The sequence below is a fragment of the Nelumbo nucifera genome, chromosome 4, assembly GCF_055504915.1.
Source record: "Nelumbo nucifera cultivar China Antique chromosome 4, China Antique-T2T, whole genome shotgun sequence".
NCBI classification, from domain to species: Eukaryota; Viridiplantae; Streptophyta; class Magnoliopsida; order Proteales; family Nelumbonaceae; genus Nelumbo; species Nelumbo nucifera.
The window spans coordinates 94,177,185-94,196,605 of record NC_142652.1 but is presented as its reverse complement, the minus strand read 5'-3'; the positions used below and the strand labels follow the sequence as shown (position 1 = coordinate 94,196,605).

General features: G+C 36.4%; 2 protein-coding genes across 2 annotated transcripts in view; one reads left to right on the top strand and one right to left on the bottom strand.

Annotated features, from left to right (window-relative positions):
• The window catches only part of LOC104586487 ((-)-germacrene D synthase-like), a 28,453-nt gene extending 20,666 nt beyond the window's left edge, over nt 1-7,787 (top strand). Inside the window, exons 3-8 of the mRNA XM_088903856.1 lie at nt 3,310-3,624; nt 3,882-4,254; nt 5,437-5,655; nt 5,758-5,896; nt 6,007-6,258; nt 7,330-7,787. Of these exons, the coding sequence (XP_088759982.1) occupies nt 3,310-3,624; nt 3,882-4,254; nt 5,437-5,655; nt 5,758-5,896; nt 6,007-6,258; nt 7,330-7,620 (1,589 nt within the window). The 3' untranslated portion in view covers nt 7,621-7,787. The remainder of the gene's footprint in view (nt 1-3,309; nt 3,625-3,881; nt 4,255-5,436; nt 5,656-5,757; nt 5,897-6,006; nt 6,259-7,329) is intronic.
• Nucleotides 7,788-8,747: 960 nt separating this feature from the next.
• Nucleotides 8,748-15,171, bottom strand: LOC104591120 (cytochrome P450 CYP72A219-like). Its single transcript, XM_088903394.1, has 5 exons — nt 14,806-15,171; nt 11,823-12,043; nt 10,801-11,045; nt 9,397-9,784; nt 8,748-9,278 (listed from the first exon to the last, which is right to left on the bottom strand). Exons 1-5 carry the CDS (start codon nt 15,077-15,079, stop codon nt 8,853-8,855), a joined length of 1,554 nt encoding a protein of 517 aa, XP_088759520.1. The 5' UTR covers nt 15,080-15,171; the 3' UTR covers nt 8,748-8,852.
• Nucleotides 15,172-19,421: the final 4,250 nt, after the last annotated feature.

Genomic DNA, 19,421 nt, shown 5'->3' with positions numbered 1-19,421 from the left:
CAGAATACAAACTAAATTAAGTTGCTTCATTTTACCCACCTAGCAGGCAATAACCGAGTAGACTGGTCGATCTAAACATGTTTGAAGGATGCCAGGTTCCTGTAATTCATCCAAAGCCTTCTCCCACACAACGGCCTCGTAGTTGTTGGTGACACCCTTGTCCGTTGCATCCAGTATAAGCCGATAATTGAATCCGGCGACCACTTAATTGGGTCTCACCCCGCACCACCTTTTGGAACTGGAGGTTGGTCTTGGCATCCTTGTTGTACTAGGCGACGACAAACTGCCCGATCTCTTGCACATGTGGGTCATTCACATCTTGAATGGGTTGCTAGCCACCGAGTAGTACGACGGACACTATTATTGAAGAGAATGAAGGAAACTAAGAGGGGAATCAGGAAGAGAAGAAGAGACTGGATTTTCATTCTCTGCTTTATGGGTTGGGGTATACATAGAACAGGTTAGGAAAATGCAAATAAAAAAACTGAGAATGAAGAGGAAAAATGCACCTGTATAATGGTCGGGTGGTCATCGGTGATCCTTAATTGACACGTGGTACCCTTCTCAGGAAGAGAAGAAAAGACTGGATTTGCATGTGACATCACGTGATTGATAATTTTGTCCATAATTCCTAAATTACAATCAAAAATACCCTTTTGATTTTAGTTCGGTCTCACTGACTTTGTCAGCACTAGACCTATTGGACCGTTACTTGTCACCAGCACTGGAACTGCGGTGTATAGCTCACCGGCGTCCTATTGCTAGTCACTAGCACTGGACCGTTGTTTGTCAGCGTCAGTATCGTTGGTGCAATGAATGTTTTGTTAGAGTAGGGCTCGTCATCGACGCCCTCTTACAGAACAGCAATGGTGTTGTTTTAACTTGCAGTGTTGGTGTTTTGGAACTGTGGTGTGGGAGAGGATAATGGCGGTGACCAATGCACTACGATGTGGGGGAGAAGAGAGGAGAACGACGATGGGATTTTGAATAGATGCAATCATTGACTGTCATCTGTTCGACAAAATGCCCAACCCCCCGCATGCATAGCCCCCCATATCGCATGCATAGCGGCCCCCACCCCAGCACACCCAGCCCCCCCCATGCCGCATGCCTAGCCCCCCACCCCGGCACACCCTGCCCCCCCACCCCTTCCACCCCATATGCCCAGTCACTCGTATGTGACGTTTAATTTGTTCTTCTAATGATTGCAAGTACACCAATTGTGATTCGTCACTATGAATGTGGTGTGTCCATGAAGTGGAGAGTGTGTCATTGTCGTGGCTAGGCATGAAAAGTCTGAGAATGTTGACTGACAGTTCTATGGGTGCCACTACTATGTAGGTTATTAGTTAGGTAATTTTGTTGTAGTTTGCCCAAAATGTTCTATATAGGTTAACATATTTTATGTTAAATAACATGTATTTGTTGTAGTTTGCCCCCAATAAATGATGCAATTTTTTCTTATGGAAAGATGAAGAAATGATGTGTCTTTGTGGCATTAGGCTATGTCGAGTGTTCACATCGAAAAAAGCCTAGTAGCCAAGGAAAACAGTCTTGGGTGTGCGCAAAGCCTTAGGTAAGAAAAAAATATGTTATTCCATAATTGTTTTGGTTCAATGACTTATGAAAATTCAATTATTTTTGTAGGATGCAGGTGGCTGTAAATTCTTTTCATGGGTAACACCGGTGGATAATGTAACCATGAAAACGGGTGATGGTTCAGGACATTCCGAAATAAATGAAAGGTCATCTAGGGATACATTGGATGAAGTAGTAGCAGTTGTACAATCTGAGAAGGATAGTTTGGATAGGATGCCCGAATTTTCTAATAAATTATTGAAGTGTATCAAGGATTTACGCATAAAAGATGCATGATGTGGCTTTCTAATTTTGCATTAGTGTTTGAAGGTGTTTGTTTAATATGTAGGGATGACTCTCATAACTCTCTCTCTCTCTCTCATATGTTTTATCAAACAGTTGTGAATATTTTTTTCATATATTGTTAAGTCTAATATTATGGTATGTTTATTGTCCAATTATCATTCTGAAACAAATATCATTGCTATCTTGGCCATTAAATAAGCTAAGCCATCATGCTTCTATGGCATGAATCTTTATTTTCTAAGATTAATTTCAGATTAGAAAACATTTTGCTTGACTCACACCCATAACAAGCTGTAATATATTTGATTCACACCCATAACCTTAAGAAAACAAGTTGTAATATATTTGAACCTAATAATCAATTTCTATACAGTAGGTAGCATGATTTGGACCTCTAAGAAAATAAGTTGTCTCTTGAATCCATATTTATGAGATGGAATGGAGGTAATTTAGAAAGCCCCTTCATCCAACCAAGTTGTCTCTTGAACAGTGAACAGAATAATAACACAACCCCTTGTGGAGACATAATGGATCAAAGGCAGTCTCTTGAGTAGTGATATAAATTATTTATATCTCCACTATGTACATGTAAATTCTGATCTGTTGGGTGCCTTATGGAGACATAATGGACCAAAGACCAACAAAGTATAAGTTTAAATTATGATATGTTGAATAGAATAATAACACAATCATCACTACTAAGTATAAGTTTAAATTCTGATCTATTGAATAGAATAATAAAACAACAATCACAACTATGTATAAGTTTAAATTCTATTCTGTTGAATAGAATAATAACCATCACAACTAAGTATAAGTTTAAATTCTGAAAGTTATATGTCTAAAATATATCACAACATGGGTGTGTCAAAATATATCAAAATTCAAAATATACCAAAATTCAAAAAATATAACAACTGAAAGTTATGTCTTCATATGGGCTCTCTCACGGTTGGGAGTATCTCAAATCCTAACTATTCTGTTCCTCTGCCTATACACATCAATTGGAATGAATGTCAGTACAAACTTCAACTAAAATACTAAACTGTTATGATAATTAAAATGTCCTCACCTATCTTCCTAATGAAGCAATGTTGCAAGTTCCCCATGTCAGCTTTAGATCTTGATGAATAGACTTGTGTTTGAAAATTTGAAACACATTGAAGGGTAAAAATGTCATTTTATGGATTTTGTCAAATATAATGGCATTTTAGATGGACCTTACTCGTTTGTATAACTTTAACGTTATACAAAAATTTGGCCAAAATAAATCCACCCAATATTTGTAATGCATCACACATATCAATTGAATTTTTTTTTCTCTGCAATCTTTTGGCTAGAAGAATTAATTTCTAGTACCTATTCTTAAGTTAAAATATGCTTCTAAGTAATTTACCTATTGTGGTCAATCAGGTTGATGATAAGAACTAAAGAAGGAAGTGAAGAGGATGTTCAAGCTTGCTGCAAATGAATCACAATTGGAAGAAATGAAGTTGATTGATGCAGTGGAACGTCTAGGTTTGGGTTATCATTTTGAAGAAGAGATTGAAGAAGCATTGCTAAGGATGTATGAATCTCCAATCAAACCCAACTATGATAATGATGTCAATTTCAGCGCACTTCAATTTCGGTTATTGAGACAACATGGGTTCAATGCATCGCCCGATAACTCCCCTTCCAACCATTTATTACCACATTCATCACCTTATATAAAGTGGAAAACAACAAAAAAGGTAAATTGTTGAAACCTTCCCTCAAGTTTCTGGTTGTTGTGAATGAAACTTCTCCCAAAGTTTGGTAATTGTAATCACCTTTTTTGCACTTTTTGATACAGTTCCAAGTAGACCCCTTTTGATACAGTCCCAAACTTCAACATGCAGTTACTTTTAACCAAAATATTTATTTTTTAAAATTTTTCTTTATATTCCAAATTTGCCCATCACTTCAATCACTCAAAGGTAAATTCTAATGGTTAAAAATTTGGCATGGTGGAATAGATGTATTTAGCAAGTTGAAGGATGATACTGGTAACTTCCAAGCTACCTTAATAAGTGATTGGCAAGGAATGCTGAGTTTATACGAGGCTGCTCACCTTAGTGTAGAGGGAGAAGGTATATTGGATGAAGCTATCACTTTCACCAACTTGAACTTGAATTCCATGATGGCCAATCTTAGTGCTTCTGATGCAAGACAAGTACAACATGCTTTAGATCTGCCTCTCCACAAAGGAATCCCAAGACTAGAGGCAAGACACTACATCTCTGTTTACGAGGAAGATAGAACTCGAAATGAAACAATTCTGGAGCTCGCAAAATTGGATTTCAACATGTTACAGAAATTGCACCGACAAGAAATCAAAGAACTATCAAGGCAAGTTTCCCTCTTTAAACGTTTAAATTTCAGCAATTTTTCTTTTGTTATTTCCTTTCATTCTTTTACTTTAAAATTGTTACTTACTTAATTTCTAGAAATTTAGTTAATTTAGGAGGGAGAGAATATCACACAACAAGTGGAAACTCCTACCTTATATACATTCCTCTATATTCTTGGATATTCCCATATATCATCTTAGATATTGGTACAATATAATTAAATAAACTGTGTGTACCATATCACTACAACAAAAATGATTTTTAACAGCAGTTTTACTGACAGTCAGCAAATTTTCCTAAACCAATTGTTGCAAAAGGTTTTAGTAGCAGTTTTAGCGACTGATGGTAAAACGCAAATAACTACCGCTATAAATGATCGTTAGCGGCAGCCATGATTTTTTCTACCAAAACAACCTAGAATTTGTTACAAATAACATGTAATTTAATTCTAATTGGCTACAAATCTCAATTATTAAATAACATGTACTGTGCAGTACACTATTGTCATCAAACTCTCTTCCTCCTCTTGTCTTCTCATGTACATGGTGGTTAACTAATGGTGTATGGCTTTATGCTTTTCTTTATCTTTTAAGGTCTAACCCAATTCTCATTCATTCACCTTTGAGTGATTTTGTAGAGGAAGAATAATGGAAAAAATACAACTATAAATAAAACAAGAAAGAAATTAAAAAAACAGAAAAAAAAACCCATAAAATATAAAGTTGTACACATGTACCTCAAATGTAAAACCCTTTTCATTTTGGTGTTTCAACTTCTAATGTATTGAATCAATTTTAGTTTTCACACAATGACAAACTAACAATAAAAATTACAAAAAAAAACTAACAAAACCATTCTTGAGTTCCTCAATTAAACAGTTATATAAAGAAAACTTTAAAAAATTGAAGCGATTCAAGAATCAAGACAGCACTTGGGTAACTGGTCCACTGTTTTACTCTTGACAATCCAAAAAATATAAAATATATATATATATATATATATTTGGCCCCTTGGGTGCCCCCTAGCTCGATCCACCACCATTGTATAGCCCCAAGGAGCAAAAAAAAAAATTTTTTTTTGAGGGTCTTTTTTAATTTTTGTTTCTTGGTTTGATGATGATACATATGAATACAAGTCTTATTGACTAAGACTTTTATTCTACTCATGTATGTTCTTGTAGGTGGTGGAAAGATATTGATGTCGCATCCAAGTTCCCTTTTGCTAGAGATAGATTGGTAGAAAGTTACTATTGGGCACTTGGGGTGTATTTTGAGCCAATGTACTCTTTCGGGAGGCTATTAATAGCTAAGTTAATAGCAATTTTAACAATCGTCGATGACATTTATGATATTTATGGTACATCAGAAGAGCTCCATCTCTTTACTGAAGCAATAGAAAGGTTAGTTTCATAGTTAATTAACATGTCCACTTGGAAGTACTGTTTCATACAAGACAATCATATCTCAAAATGAATGTTGTTAATTGTGGCATCAATTTTTAGATGGGATAATGGAGCCATAGATCGATTGCCTGAATACATGAGACTGTGCTTTCAAGAAGTCATGGATATTTTCTTTGAAACTGAGGATTGGATGACTAGAGAAGGAAATCCCAATCATCTTTGCTACTTAATAAGGGAGGTATGTATGCAAGTCTTTTAATTTCTTCATGATGATGTTTGTTATTAATATTACATTAAGCTTTTAACAATGTCCTAATGTAAAATTTGTTCTACTTCGGTGCATCATAGATGAAAGCATTGATTAAAGCCTACTTTGTGGAAGCAAGATGGTTTAATGAAAAATATTTTCCAAGACGAGAAGAATATTTGTGTAATTCATGGAGTGGTGGTTCAGTCTATCCTTTGCTTACTGTTGCCTCATTCATAAGCATGGGGGATGTTGCAACAAAGGAGGCTTTTGACTGGGTTTCTATTAGGCCCAAGCTGCTTACATCATCAGGTTTAATTGTTCGACTCACTAATGATATAAGGTCAAAAAAGGTATGATCAACTGAGATAAACTCACTACAAAGTTTAAGTTTTTACTTTTATACTAAGACACCACAAAAGAGGCAGTCCCAAATACTTAGCTTTGTGATCCAACTTTCTCTTTTTAATTTGTTTTCTCAACATTCATTGGCACTTGGGAAGAATTTTCTTACTAAAAGCAAAAACTGGATCTGTATAGATAAACTATTTGGTCAAAAACACTTTGGAATTGTTCAATCTAATCCAAAAGGTTGGCTACACCATCTCAAGAATCCATAACAAAAAACTCCCATCATCAACAAGAGATGAATGGGATATGAAAGGGGTAGTGTTAGAAGTTTTAAAACCTTGAATATAATATTGTTCTATTCAGTACAAAAAATGAGATGAGAAAAAATAAACCTTCGATAGAAATGATGAAGAGATAAAGGTAGAGTGGATCACCTTGCATAAGACCAAATGAAGGTTTAAAATAACCTTTAGGGGACCCATTAATAAGGATGCACAAGGTGGTAGTTGAAATTTAGGTATATATACAATGTGGAAAATATGTTCTCCCCCCATAATTGAAACTGTTGGATTTGAAAATACAAAATGTACTGTTCTAATTTAATGTCATTAATTAGAACATCCACCATGGTGCTCAAACAGTTGGGGCACAATATATGCTTGTCTTTTAAAATATTAGCAGTTGTTATGTTATATATGTTTGGATCAATTCATTAAACTATGGTACAACTTATCTGCCTATCAGGTTTTAACTAGAGACTAGAGATTCATACTGATACATGAAAAGGTTCACTCTGGATCTGCTGCTACCCACGGAACTTTCTGTCGTGTATTGAGAACATTTCCCTGGATATTCCCATGCTATCCACGGAACTCCACTGTCATGTATTGAGAACATCTCCCCATAAATGAAAAGGGAGATATTCCCGATGCACAGCTGTTATGTCCGGTGGGTATAGATGTGGGAACAACTAGTGGGTTGTAGATCCGAACTCGAAAAGGCCGGTTTGACATCAAATAGGACTAAAACTTTTCGTTATAATTCTATATGCCATGTTATTATCCATATGATAGGAGGTCAAGAGAGGACACGACGCTTCTGCTGTTCAATGCTACATGAAGGAGAACAAAGCTTCAAAGGTGGAGGCATGCGAATACCTTGAAAATTTGATTAGACTAGCATGGAAGGACATAAACAAAGATGTTTTGAAGCCAGCAGCTCTACCCTTTCCTTTCCTTATGCGGACTCTTAATCTTGCACGATTGGCAGAAGTCATTTACCATCACGGAGATGAATTTACTCGTTCAGCTGGTCGAACCAAGGAAAACATTGCCAAGTTGCTTGTCCACCCTATTCTGCTTTGATAGTGTGTTGGTTTGATATGTTTTGCAGGGTTTGTTGCATGTACTTGAAATATGACATTTATCTTTAATTATGTTGTTGTTAGTGTTGGACGATTATTGCATTTATCTTTATGTTACGTTGTGCTGGTTTGATTTATATAATCTTGGTTTGATGTCATAAGATGCAATAGTTTGTGTGTAATGGACATCGTGAAAGTTTCATGCAGAGAGAACCTTCCAAATTGCAGAATGAGAGAATTCAAAATTTTTCCAAAAACTATAAATTGTGGTTTCTTGCGTAGCTAGAGAGAAATTTCTCTTAACCAAATAGGCTTGGGGATTTTACTACTCTTAAGGCTTCGTTTGGCATTCCTTATTTTTGGGACTTATCTCCTTTCTGCGGTTAAAATGCCCAGAGACAAGTCGTCTTTAAAATAAAGAATGTCAAATGCAGCCTAAATCAGACTCAAAAATGTCAGGAATAAAAATTACCTGAAGGAGAGAAATTAACAACCACAACACAGTGGGCCTTCACAAAGAAATATACTTGTCTTCAGCTGTGGCTGATAAATATGGTATAAGCATACTTTGAGTTTGAGGCAACAACCATGGCTTGTACGTTATTAATGAGTTTAATGGGAGTTCATTGGTGTTTGGTAGTGTTATTTGTTTCAGATAAAACTAATGCCACATACATGATTCAACTCCAAAGTTCAAATTTCATGTTTGCTATATCAATAGTGGATATGTTGGAATCTATTCTGTTGGGAGGAGATCCTTAGCCCACTTGTCCTATGTGACACCTATGTGCTTAAATACTTGCCCCCTTTGTGCTAAACCCTCTCTCTCTCTTCCCATTTTAGCAAAATAACAACTATAATCAAGTTAACTATATATTTATGCTTCCTTGGACTCAATCCCAAGTCTTCACTTTGTTGTCTTCATTTAGATGTTTTCTCAAAGACACATTTTAAAACAGAAATATATATATATATATATATATAGCTTATTTTTCACATGGTGGAAGGGTATTATAAATTTGCCACATGGAGCTTGAGCTCTTTCCCCCTCAGTTGGTCAGCAGTTCAATCATGCATCTTGGTCAATGGGAGTTCCTAATTAATCAATGCATAAATAAGATAGACCGAAACCATCCAAACTAATATGCCAATTTTATTTTGTTCTGATTCTTTCCTAAGATGATTCAGAATGGGGTGAAGAACTTGCAGGTATCAACATTACAGTGAAAAATATCATAACTTATGTAAGATGATTTGGGCACCATATTGAGGCTGAATAGTTATGACAGTGTAAGGGGCATGAGCATATGAGGGAGAGAGCTCAAACGAAAAATGTTGTAAAATCAAGGTCAATGCCATCTTTGCTTCCATCATAGCAAAGTTCTGGCCTATGCATATCCGAGGACCCCAACCAAATGGGAAGAATGAGACTTGATTCTTTGTTGCCTTTGAAACTCCTCCTGAAAATCTCTCTGGTTTGAATTCTTGTGCATCTTCACCCCAAAGTTGTTTACTATGATGGACAAGAATCGTGGGCAACAAGAGTTGTACTCCAGGAGGCAAATAGACATCTCCTAGTTTCATCTTCTTATAAGTATATCTGGTTATGATAAATATTGGTGGATATAACCTAAGAACTTCATACAAGACCATGGTTACCTGCATTAACAGAAAATTATAATTAAGAGTTCTACTTACTTATATTGCATCGATATGAAATGAGTGATTCATATACTGAAGCGTATTTGCATTAATACTTTCTAGAGAAATTACTTACAATTTTTAAGTGGTTTAGACCATCAAAATCCGGCTTATTTTTTCCAAAGGCTTGTAATACTTCTTCCCTTGCACGGATTTGCCACTCTGGATGCATACTCAGCACAACCATGGTCCACACAAGCAAATTTGCTGTTGTCTCTTGTCCTGCAAAGTAAAATAGCTTGCATTCCTCTATCACTTCTTCAATGCTCAATCCAAGGTTCTTACCACTGCCATGTTCATGAATCTCCTTAAAATTGGATTCTAGAAGCAAGCCTAGTAAATCATCATCACTGGCCTCCCCTAACCTTATAGCCTTTTCTCTCTTATTGATGATTCCTCTTAGGAGGCTTCGCACTTCTCTGTCAATTTCCTTCATTCTTTTATTCCTTTTTGTTGGTAATAACCTGCACAACAACATTATATTATTGCAGATATTTACTAAAGGGATCAAACTTGTGTTAAAGTAGTAATAAATTATTTAAGCACCCATAATTTAATAATGGATATGGCACTGAACAGAACAGAATGGTGAAAGAAACAGATTACATGTAGCCGACCCCATATAGTTGGGACAAGACTTAGATGATGATGATGATGATCTGTATCAAACCTTGGAGCTGTAACATCTCCATTGTTTCCCATGGGCAAATGCACATCTGGTGCAATTATTCATTGTTCTAAGCACCAAGAATAATGATCACTTTAAATCAGAGACGAATCCCTCAAAATTTAGTATAGAAACAGTCTGGAAAGCTGCTAATACATCCACAGTGTAATCAAACAAAACTATAGGGGCAAAATTATCCAACTTCTTCTATGATTACAATGTACTTGGAGAAAGACTACAATCAGTAGAGGAAGGAAAGCAATAATAATTAGAGAGACATTAAACCATTAAACATAGAGATCAATTAAAAAAAAAAAAGAAGAGTTTGGACTCTGTTTATTTGCACTGTGAATTTCATTTGCACAGGTGTAAATGACATGAATGCGAATGAGCTGAGTGTGAATCCTGGTTTACTTTTGCTTCAAATATAACCTTGTTTCGTTTGTCTATAAGAAGTAAAAGGTTGTGGTCCCAATTTATATGAATGAAAATGGGGGTTGGAAGAAGCCTATTTGTTTGGGAGGTTTAAAATGGAAAGAAAATGATTTAGTCCCACTTTATATGAGAGAGAATTGAAGTAGGAGGAAATTAAATGGTATCAATTTCTCAGATGCAAAATTTGAACTGCCAATGAATAAGAACAGAGCAAATTTTGCATCAAATAAAAATGCAAATCATAGCCACAAACAAGCAGATATACAAAACTAAACCAAGTGCAAATTGTGCATCAATTCAGATTTGCATTGCAAACCAACGGAGTTGTTGGATCATTGAAAGAACAAGGTGAAGACAATAGGAACATTTTCTTCCTACCTGCAACCTGGTATATATATGGACAACATAGACTGGATTACAAGGGCAGCTTGTTCATTTTGAAGTTGAAATATTCGCCTGCCTTCATCGTAGCTACTGCCAAATGCTGTCCTAGAGATGACATCTCCCGTTAAATTTTGGAGCTCAGGCCATACATCCAATTCACAGCAACCTTCCATGGCAACCAGTTTCTCCCATCTTGTGATCATCTCAGAGCAGCTTGTATAAAATGCTGGAAGCATCCTCTATTACATACAACAACCCAGAAAAGAAAATGTTATAATAAAGGGTTCGACTATGATACCGAAAAGACATGATACCTGAAAATTTTATTGTCAATCAACCATTATCATGAAAGAGGTGATCAATCAGGTGGTATTCATCAATACTCATGGAGTGCTTTGATTGGTCAATGCTCTTCCATTACCATCCCGTATCATAAATTTTTCCTTAGGTTATGCTTGGTTTGAAGGAAAATGTAGGAAAAGGAAGGGAAAGACAGGGAATTATATAAGTTTCCGTGTCTTTCCCTTCCTTTCCCTACGACCCTACCTTTACCTCAAACCAAACATAGCTTTCGGGAAATTTAGTGGAAATCAACCACCATTTTGTAGTGCATTTCGTCCTTTATGCTGTGTTTGGTCACAATGCAAATAGATTTGCATTGATGTAAAACCATGACAGTGCAAATGATTTAAGTGTAAATCCTGACCTAATTCTATTTCAAACGTTAACTTATTTGTTTGATCACAATATAAATAAAATAAATTAAGACATAAAGCAGAATAAAGTAAAACCCAAAACAAAATTAAATAAGAATGTACATTTTTTTCATTTGTACTCCCATGCATTTGTACTAACTACTGCAGATAAAATTGCACTGTAACGAAGCGCAGCCTTATGTGTGTAACATCTATATTTATAAACTGCTAATTAATACCTGAAAGTCTGAAACCCTTGAATTCTAGATGAATCTGATTAAATAGGTTTAAAGGAAATTGAAAAGAGAATTAAGAAGACACCTTTAACTTCTCCATATGGAATGCAGGGTTGATGATCCTTCGGTGCTTGGCCCATTTCTCTCCTTCTTGCTTTGCAAGCCCTCTTGCTAACAAACTGGTCAGTGGGTTGAAATTGGGTTTCTCAAAATGTCCAAACTTGTTAGAAAGAATATCCTTTACTAGTTCTGGGTCCATAATATTTAGCCTGGGGGTTCTCCCATTCCATATTACTGACATGTTACCTGCATTTTAAAATCAATAATAGTTCAGTATCTCATGTAACTAACCAATAGAACTTATCAACCAAAAAACTTTATCTTGTGTGATAAAGAAATAAATACTGGATAAGCTATTTATCTAAGGGTCCTTTGTTTCGTTTTTAGAATCAGAATCGGAATGATCTATTTCCATGGTATGTTTGATTCAGACAGGAATAGAAATGGAAATTGAAATCAATAAGAATAGGATTTTATTCCCAAGAGAAGGGCAGGGAATGACCATTCCCTCAAATGGGAGGAGTGTCATTTCAACAAGAATGGAAATAGGATTTAATTCCACCCAACCAAACAATTAAAATCAGAATAACCCATTCCAATTCCAATTCCAGATCCCTTGTTCCCGCAAACCAAATGGGACCTAAGTACATAACCAACCACACTCAATCATGTAGGTATCCCCTGTCAAGCAAGGAAGGTGTGGTAGCATATTGTGAATATCTATGAATAAAAGAATTTGATGTTTCTTTCTCTTGCTCTTGTTTGAGAGAAGTTATGAACCTAAAATAACATAAATATAAATATAGTATTCCTTTACAGTGAAAGGAGTTGGGAAGAAGTTGTCAATAATAGATTACCTAGAGAAATGGGTAAAAGAAATTTCCACCCAAGATTTAATAGTTGGTCCATTCGCATTCTAGGTAAAGTCCATCTTGTTGCGATAGGAATGAACAGAAACAAATAAGCTTTAGCTAATGTAATAAAGATACCAATTGTTGTTTGGGTGAGTCTTGGACAGGGTCAGGCCAGACCCATTTCCGACCCCGTAATTTGACAATAGATGACCAGCAATCTCTTCCTCTCGGTTCTCAAAATATTGTTTTATATATCCCACTATAAAATGACATGTTACTTCACAATGATTATAACCAGGTCAGCGCTGGATGAACTAACATGTCAGCAAGGAGAGACTTATTGACCGCCCAAGCTGTTGAGCATGAACAGCCAAAGTTTTCTCTAGCAAATAGCACCTGCTCCTAGGGCTGATCATTTATTATATATAACATTTTTTATTATAAAAAGTCCATCATTTATTTTATACACATATTGTATATCATATAATATAAAATATTATATATCTTTTATTTGTCTAAATATTTTAATCCTTAAATTTAAGTATTGATTCAAGACATTTAAAGTACACTGAAAAATCAAAATTTAAATGTATTATATTTTTCTTTTTTTTAGAAAAAGGTGGAGATTTACACTCTTATCCTTATTTGTCTTTATTTGGACATATGGCATTTATAATGTATTAAAAGAGTTATAGGCCGCTAATTGTGGGATGACTCGGTTGGTAGGTTAGCTGGTTTGTTTGATTGATATGCGGATTCGATTTCTGCTATCACCTACTTTGGAGTATTTGTACTTTTATATTTTTATTTATTGGGATTCGGGTGCACGATTAAATACCAAAAGAAAAAGTCATAGGCCCAGAACTAGCTTCAACCACGGCCTGGGCTTATATTTTAATACTAGGTTCAAGCCCGGGACCAGACCAAAGCCCTTCTTAATATAGGTGCTAAGCCTGATTTCAGTCAAACTAGTTGGGATTTCTTGCGTTCTAACATTCTATACATCTCTCACCATGAGACTGGAATCCATCATGTATGAGATATATAGTATTCGATCATATTGGCAGGGGGTTGGGATCTGAATTCCAGTTATATTACTCCTAATTGTTTTGATAAAAATCTACATTGACACCCCACAAAGTGTGCCCACAGCACATCTCTATCCTTTGTTGGAAATACCTTTCAATGACAATTATAGAAAATATTACTAATGTTTGCAGATGTGCACGTATGACAACTGTGGGGCGGAAAGCAGTCAAAGCAGGGCGGAAAAGGGTCAAGTCAGCCCTCTACAAGATCGTCCCCCACAATGATCAATATCATATATCCTGTGTATTGAGAACATCTCCCAATAATCACATCATCATTCCTGATATTATGATTACTTTACACACGCATACAAAAAAAAAATAAAAAAAAAAAAAATAAGAGAGAAAGCAAAAATAGGTCTTATGCTGTGATTTCTGTCCTAGATGCAGTCATGCAGAGTAACTCTGCAAGTCTCGTGATTCTTCTCAGGCTGAATGAAACGCAATATCCCTATCTGATCCGACTAACGAAGATTGCCGCTAGGGGTGTTAATCGATTAATCGCCGATTTTTTATGCAGAGTAACTCTGCAAGTCTCGTGATTCTTCTCAGGCTGAATGAAACGCAATATCCCTATCTGATCCGACTAATGAAGATTGCCGCTAGGGGTGTTAATCGATTAATCGCCGATTTTTTATATTGATTAATCAAACCGAATCGATATCTTCAGTTTTTTTTTTTTTTTTAAATACGGAACCAATCGGATCCCGGACTGACTGACAGTTCACCAAATCAGTACCTTCGGTTTTTACTCACCCCTAATTGCCACATAAATTATGCAAATGAATCATCCATTTCCTAGATAATCGGATCGGGTCCCGGACTGACAGCTCTAGATTTGATGTAAAAAAGACAAATTAAAAGCTACCGGAAGAAGTGATGCCGTGACCACAGCTTATATGGTATGTAAAGAAAGAAAAGCTAGATGATCCATGCATTTTGTTCATCGGATTGGAATCTTTTATGAAAGAGCAAAATCTAGTTTAAGATGTTAGAAGCAAAAGATTTCCATCCAACAAAGGTAAGAGTAGACCAAGCAAACATCTTCTGAAATCGTAACACTTACCATAGATTTCAACGGTTTGATGAACGAAAGGAACAACACGTGGCGCGATATCGTGGGAGAGATTCATGGGCTTGGACCAAGCTTCCTTCCTCATCCTCACCTCGTCTTTCAGGTTTCCATGAAGCCATATGTGTGGAGGGCCTTTGATTCCCTGTTCTCTCAACCACTTCTCCAGCTTCATGGGCCTCCACCATATTGAATACAGCACCCTCCAGGTCCATGACAGTATCAAAACACAGAGCACCGAGATCACAGCAACGAAAAGCTCCGCCATGTGAAGCTATGAATCCGAAATACACACACTCACACAGAGGAGAGATTGAGAGAAAAAGAGAGAAACAGAGAAAGAGGAGTAATGGTAATAAAGTAGTATCGGAGGCTTTAAAGAGAACAAATAATAAAAAGTATGCCTATTTTTTTAATAATTTACCACAGTTGCCACTAATTATTTTGGCAAATAGTTTCATAAACAGTCCAAGTGTCCATAGCTATTATTCGCCTTCCCAGTATATACCACAAGCCCTGATTTTGTCGATTTACATGAAATAAAAACAATTAGAATAATATTGCCTTTGTCATAAAAATAAACTTCTTAAGGTCTTTTAAGGTGCCGTTTGTTTCTTATTTATTCAGGTAAATGCACTTATCTCTTATCTGACTATGGCCATTTTAACCATTAAAAGCTATTATTAAAAAGGATAATTTTGTTCTATCTAAGTGTTGATAAATTTTCTCTCGTGGAAAAGTTATTTATCCACCAAAGAAATTGGGTCTCACTTACGAGGAAAAATAAATTTTTCATGGATCCCTCATAAATCTGAAAAAACAAGATTAGTGTCTCTAAAATCCCATTAACCAATTTCCCCCCTCAAAATCTACAATATGAATGGACCCTAGGTGTCATGACCCACGAAATAACTTTTAAATTTTGTGATCTTCTGAAAGTTCTACGTTGATGTTCACAAGAAATCTTAGCTCCAGCCTAGGGGGTGGAATGAATCATGACTTTGGATTGATGCCAAATCCACGGGCAGGATGTGGTTTATAGGGGGGGCTACTAGTAGACTTGGAGGTAGGGGTGCAAGTCGGGGCGGGTTGGGCCAGGTTTATGGTCAACCCAGGCCCGACCCTAACATTTGGGTTTAAGGCCCAGTCCGGCCTGAGCCTAAGGTCAAGCCCGATTTTCCCAACCCAAGCCTAGCCTGCCCTGTAATTTGATACACTCGGGTTGGGTTGGGCCCAGCCCAGGCTCAAATTGGTCAATGGATCCACTCTAAAATTACACATATAAATGTATTTATACAAATATATATTCATATATTTATGTATGTATATAAATATGTATGCAAAATATCTATACAAATATGTATGTATATATATGTAAATATGTATAAATGTATATAATTGGGCCGGGTTCGGGCTACCTAAGAGCTAGGCCCGAAAAATAAAAAAACTCGACTTCTTGAGCCTAAACCCAGTCTATGTAAAATTCCGGGTTAGACAAATTCAAGCTCAGGCTGGGCCCGCCCAAGTTGCACCTCTACTTAGAGATGACTGTAATTTCAGATTTTTGAAGGGGAATACAGTCTACTTATCCCTTTTTTTTTAGCTTAATAAAATTCTCAAGTTATTGAGAGGGGTACGTAGGCAGAATTATTCTTAGGAGAATGATGTTTGGTGGATCCTATGAAGTCTTAAACTAGTGAATACAGTAAGTGGAGCCTGAAGGGGGGGGGGGGGGGGGGGGGTGTAAGGAGAGGGAATTAACTGTTTTACTTAACAGAGAAATAAGTCCACAGGCTCTTTGATCAATGAATGATTCACATAGTCACGAGAGACTGTTTGGCAGATGCATAAGTTTAATATTTTATGAAGATGACAATACTAAAGAGAAGGGACTCATATGAGTGGATTAAGCTTTCACGAAAATCAAAGTTAGGTGGGTATGAGCCTTTGAGGTTATAGTTCTAGTGGTGGGGTTTAGTCTTTTTTACATTTTTTTTTTTGAATTTTCTACAAATGTTTCGATCATGAACAACAATTACTTTCCACTTCATGGTCTCATGTTGTATATGCATATATTTGACTCTAGATGTCCACTCCAGAAGAACAGGTTGGATTATCTATGATGAGTGAATATGCCAGTACAGATGGGTCCGGATCCAAGCTTCTACATGCTGGATTTTGTCATCTTCAGATATTTCCATGTTTATTCTGGTTAGATGTCTTAAAGTGAGTAGTGCGCCTACAAGCATTTTGTGATTCAGATGTTCAAAATATTGATACTTCTGATACACCGGTAAGGGTATATTGGACAATTCGATAGCTTTTTTTAATTTTTTTTATAATTTTTAAAACTGGTTCAGGATGACCGGTTTAGAGCTCCTCCACCCCCTGAATCAGTCAGACTCTCAATACACCCACTGTAGGGATAATCGGAAAGGTCCCGGAATGATATGTATCGGTATCGATTAATACGGACTGATATGTATCAATACTTTGAACTTTGACTCAGATTGATTGTTGTTAATATAGATAAAGGGGGAGAATGGAACTTATGTGACCCTGTCCAAATCCATATAAAATGGATACGGAATAGAACTTCTTAGAGGTTGGGTTGGATTTAAGAATGGGGTTATAGAACCCAACATCATTGGATGGATGTTTTACAACTAGACCTGTTCATGGGCCGGGCTTTCACTATGTAATAATAAATTTTTCTAAGGCCCGAGCCCTAGCCCGGCCTGACCATCGGGTCTACAACTTGGGCCCGAGCCCGGCCCTCATAAAAAGCCCGAATACCGGGCTTGGGCCCAAGCCCGAAATTTAGCCCATACTGTTACTACTGCTGAAGTGGCTGAATAGAGAGAGAGAGAGAGAAATTATAAAGAAAAGAATAAAAAATGTATATATTAAATTATAAATATATATTTTAATAAATATTATATTATTTATATATTTTATATAATATATAAAATACATATTATATATTTTATAAAATATATAATGTTGAATCGGGCCGGGCCAGACTCGGGTTGGGCTTTTTTGATAAATTCCAAGCCTGGCCCAAAACACAGTCGGGCTTACTGTATTAGGCCCGAGGTCAAACCCATGGGCCTAATTACATAACCAAGTCCAACCGAGGTATGGGCCGGGCCGGGCTACCCGGCCCATGAATAGGTCTATTTATAACTAGGGCAGGGGTGCGAGTTGGGTGTCAGAATTTTGAATTCTTGAAAGAGGAGAAGAGGACTCGGTCGTCACGTTCATTCTCATGAAAATAGAAGTTGACATTGACACCCCACAAGCATCCCACATAGACATCTCATCATGGGGAATTTTTCCCATACTTATCTTAGAAGGTGTTTTTAATACAAGGTTGGGATGCACTCTGGGATGCCCATACAAATTGTGAGAATAGAAGAGGGGACTTCTGGAATAGACCAGGTCGGTTCATAGGGAATGGGCCAGATTAGAATCTACTCTTAACAGAACATATCTTACGGTAACCTTTCAGCCACATCCTACCTTAAATTGTAACATCTTCGGAATGAATAATAAATACAAATACGAAAAACGTTCCCGATGCGAGTGGGCCAGTATGAGTGTCAGGCTCAGTTGTTATATCATTAGTGGGAACTAGCAATTCGATGGAAGTGGACAGGGAGTGGGGAGTGGGCCAGGATGTCTAGTTGGGTGATGGGCTAGGAGGTGTTTTGGTAAGAAAGGACAAATGAATGATGTCCAAAAAGTCCAAAACCCATGCTCTGGTACTTTCTTCTACCATTTGGGTAAGAAAGGACAAATATATGACTTGGCCCAATCCATATACTTAAATATATGCATTTTATATAAATATTATAATATAACATTTATAATATATATTATACATGTAATATTTTGTATAATATGATATATAAAAGATGTATTTGCATATTATATAGCATTTAATATAAAATATTATATAAAAGATTTAGGTTTGGTTTAGCCCATAATCACTTCTATAAATATCCATTAAATAGAAAAAAGTTTATTTAAAGATCAAAATGCATAAAATTTAAACAACAAAATAAATTAGGGAAAAATGGTGGACTCGTGGACTTTTAAACACTAGTGACCAAGGTTTAAACTTTTTACCCCCAAAATTATGTACTTTAGGTAAGGCTGGTTTTGGAGCGGTTGCCCGTGGTTTTGAACGTAAAATGGTGGCTGCTCCTTTTGGCAACTCTTCAGGTGTTAAAGTAAAGTCAGGGGAATATCTGTTTCTTTTGTTAACAGGGAAATCTATAGGGTGCCGCTCATTGTCTTGCTGTTGATTTGTATTTTCAGAAGGCTCTCGGGTGGATTCAGGAGCTTGCCCTGAATGATCACTTTCTTTATTGCTCTGAATATTAAGTATTTGTCACCAAAAAAAAATGGTAGAACCAACTATCTCAATTTTATTAGGTATACAATTGTGGTCACAACTTATCAGACACAACAAATAGGGACTCCCATGATTTGGGTTTTCCTACTTCTTGTTCTTGAGTACAAGTAGAGAAGTTCTTGCACAACCTTCACCTTTGCTTTTTGTAATGGTAAAATCTCAAGCCGATAAGCATGAGAATATAGGTTCA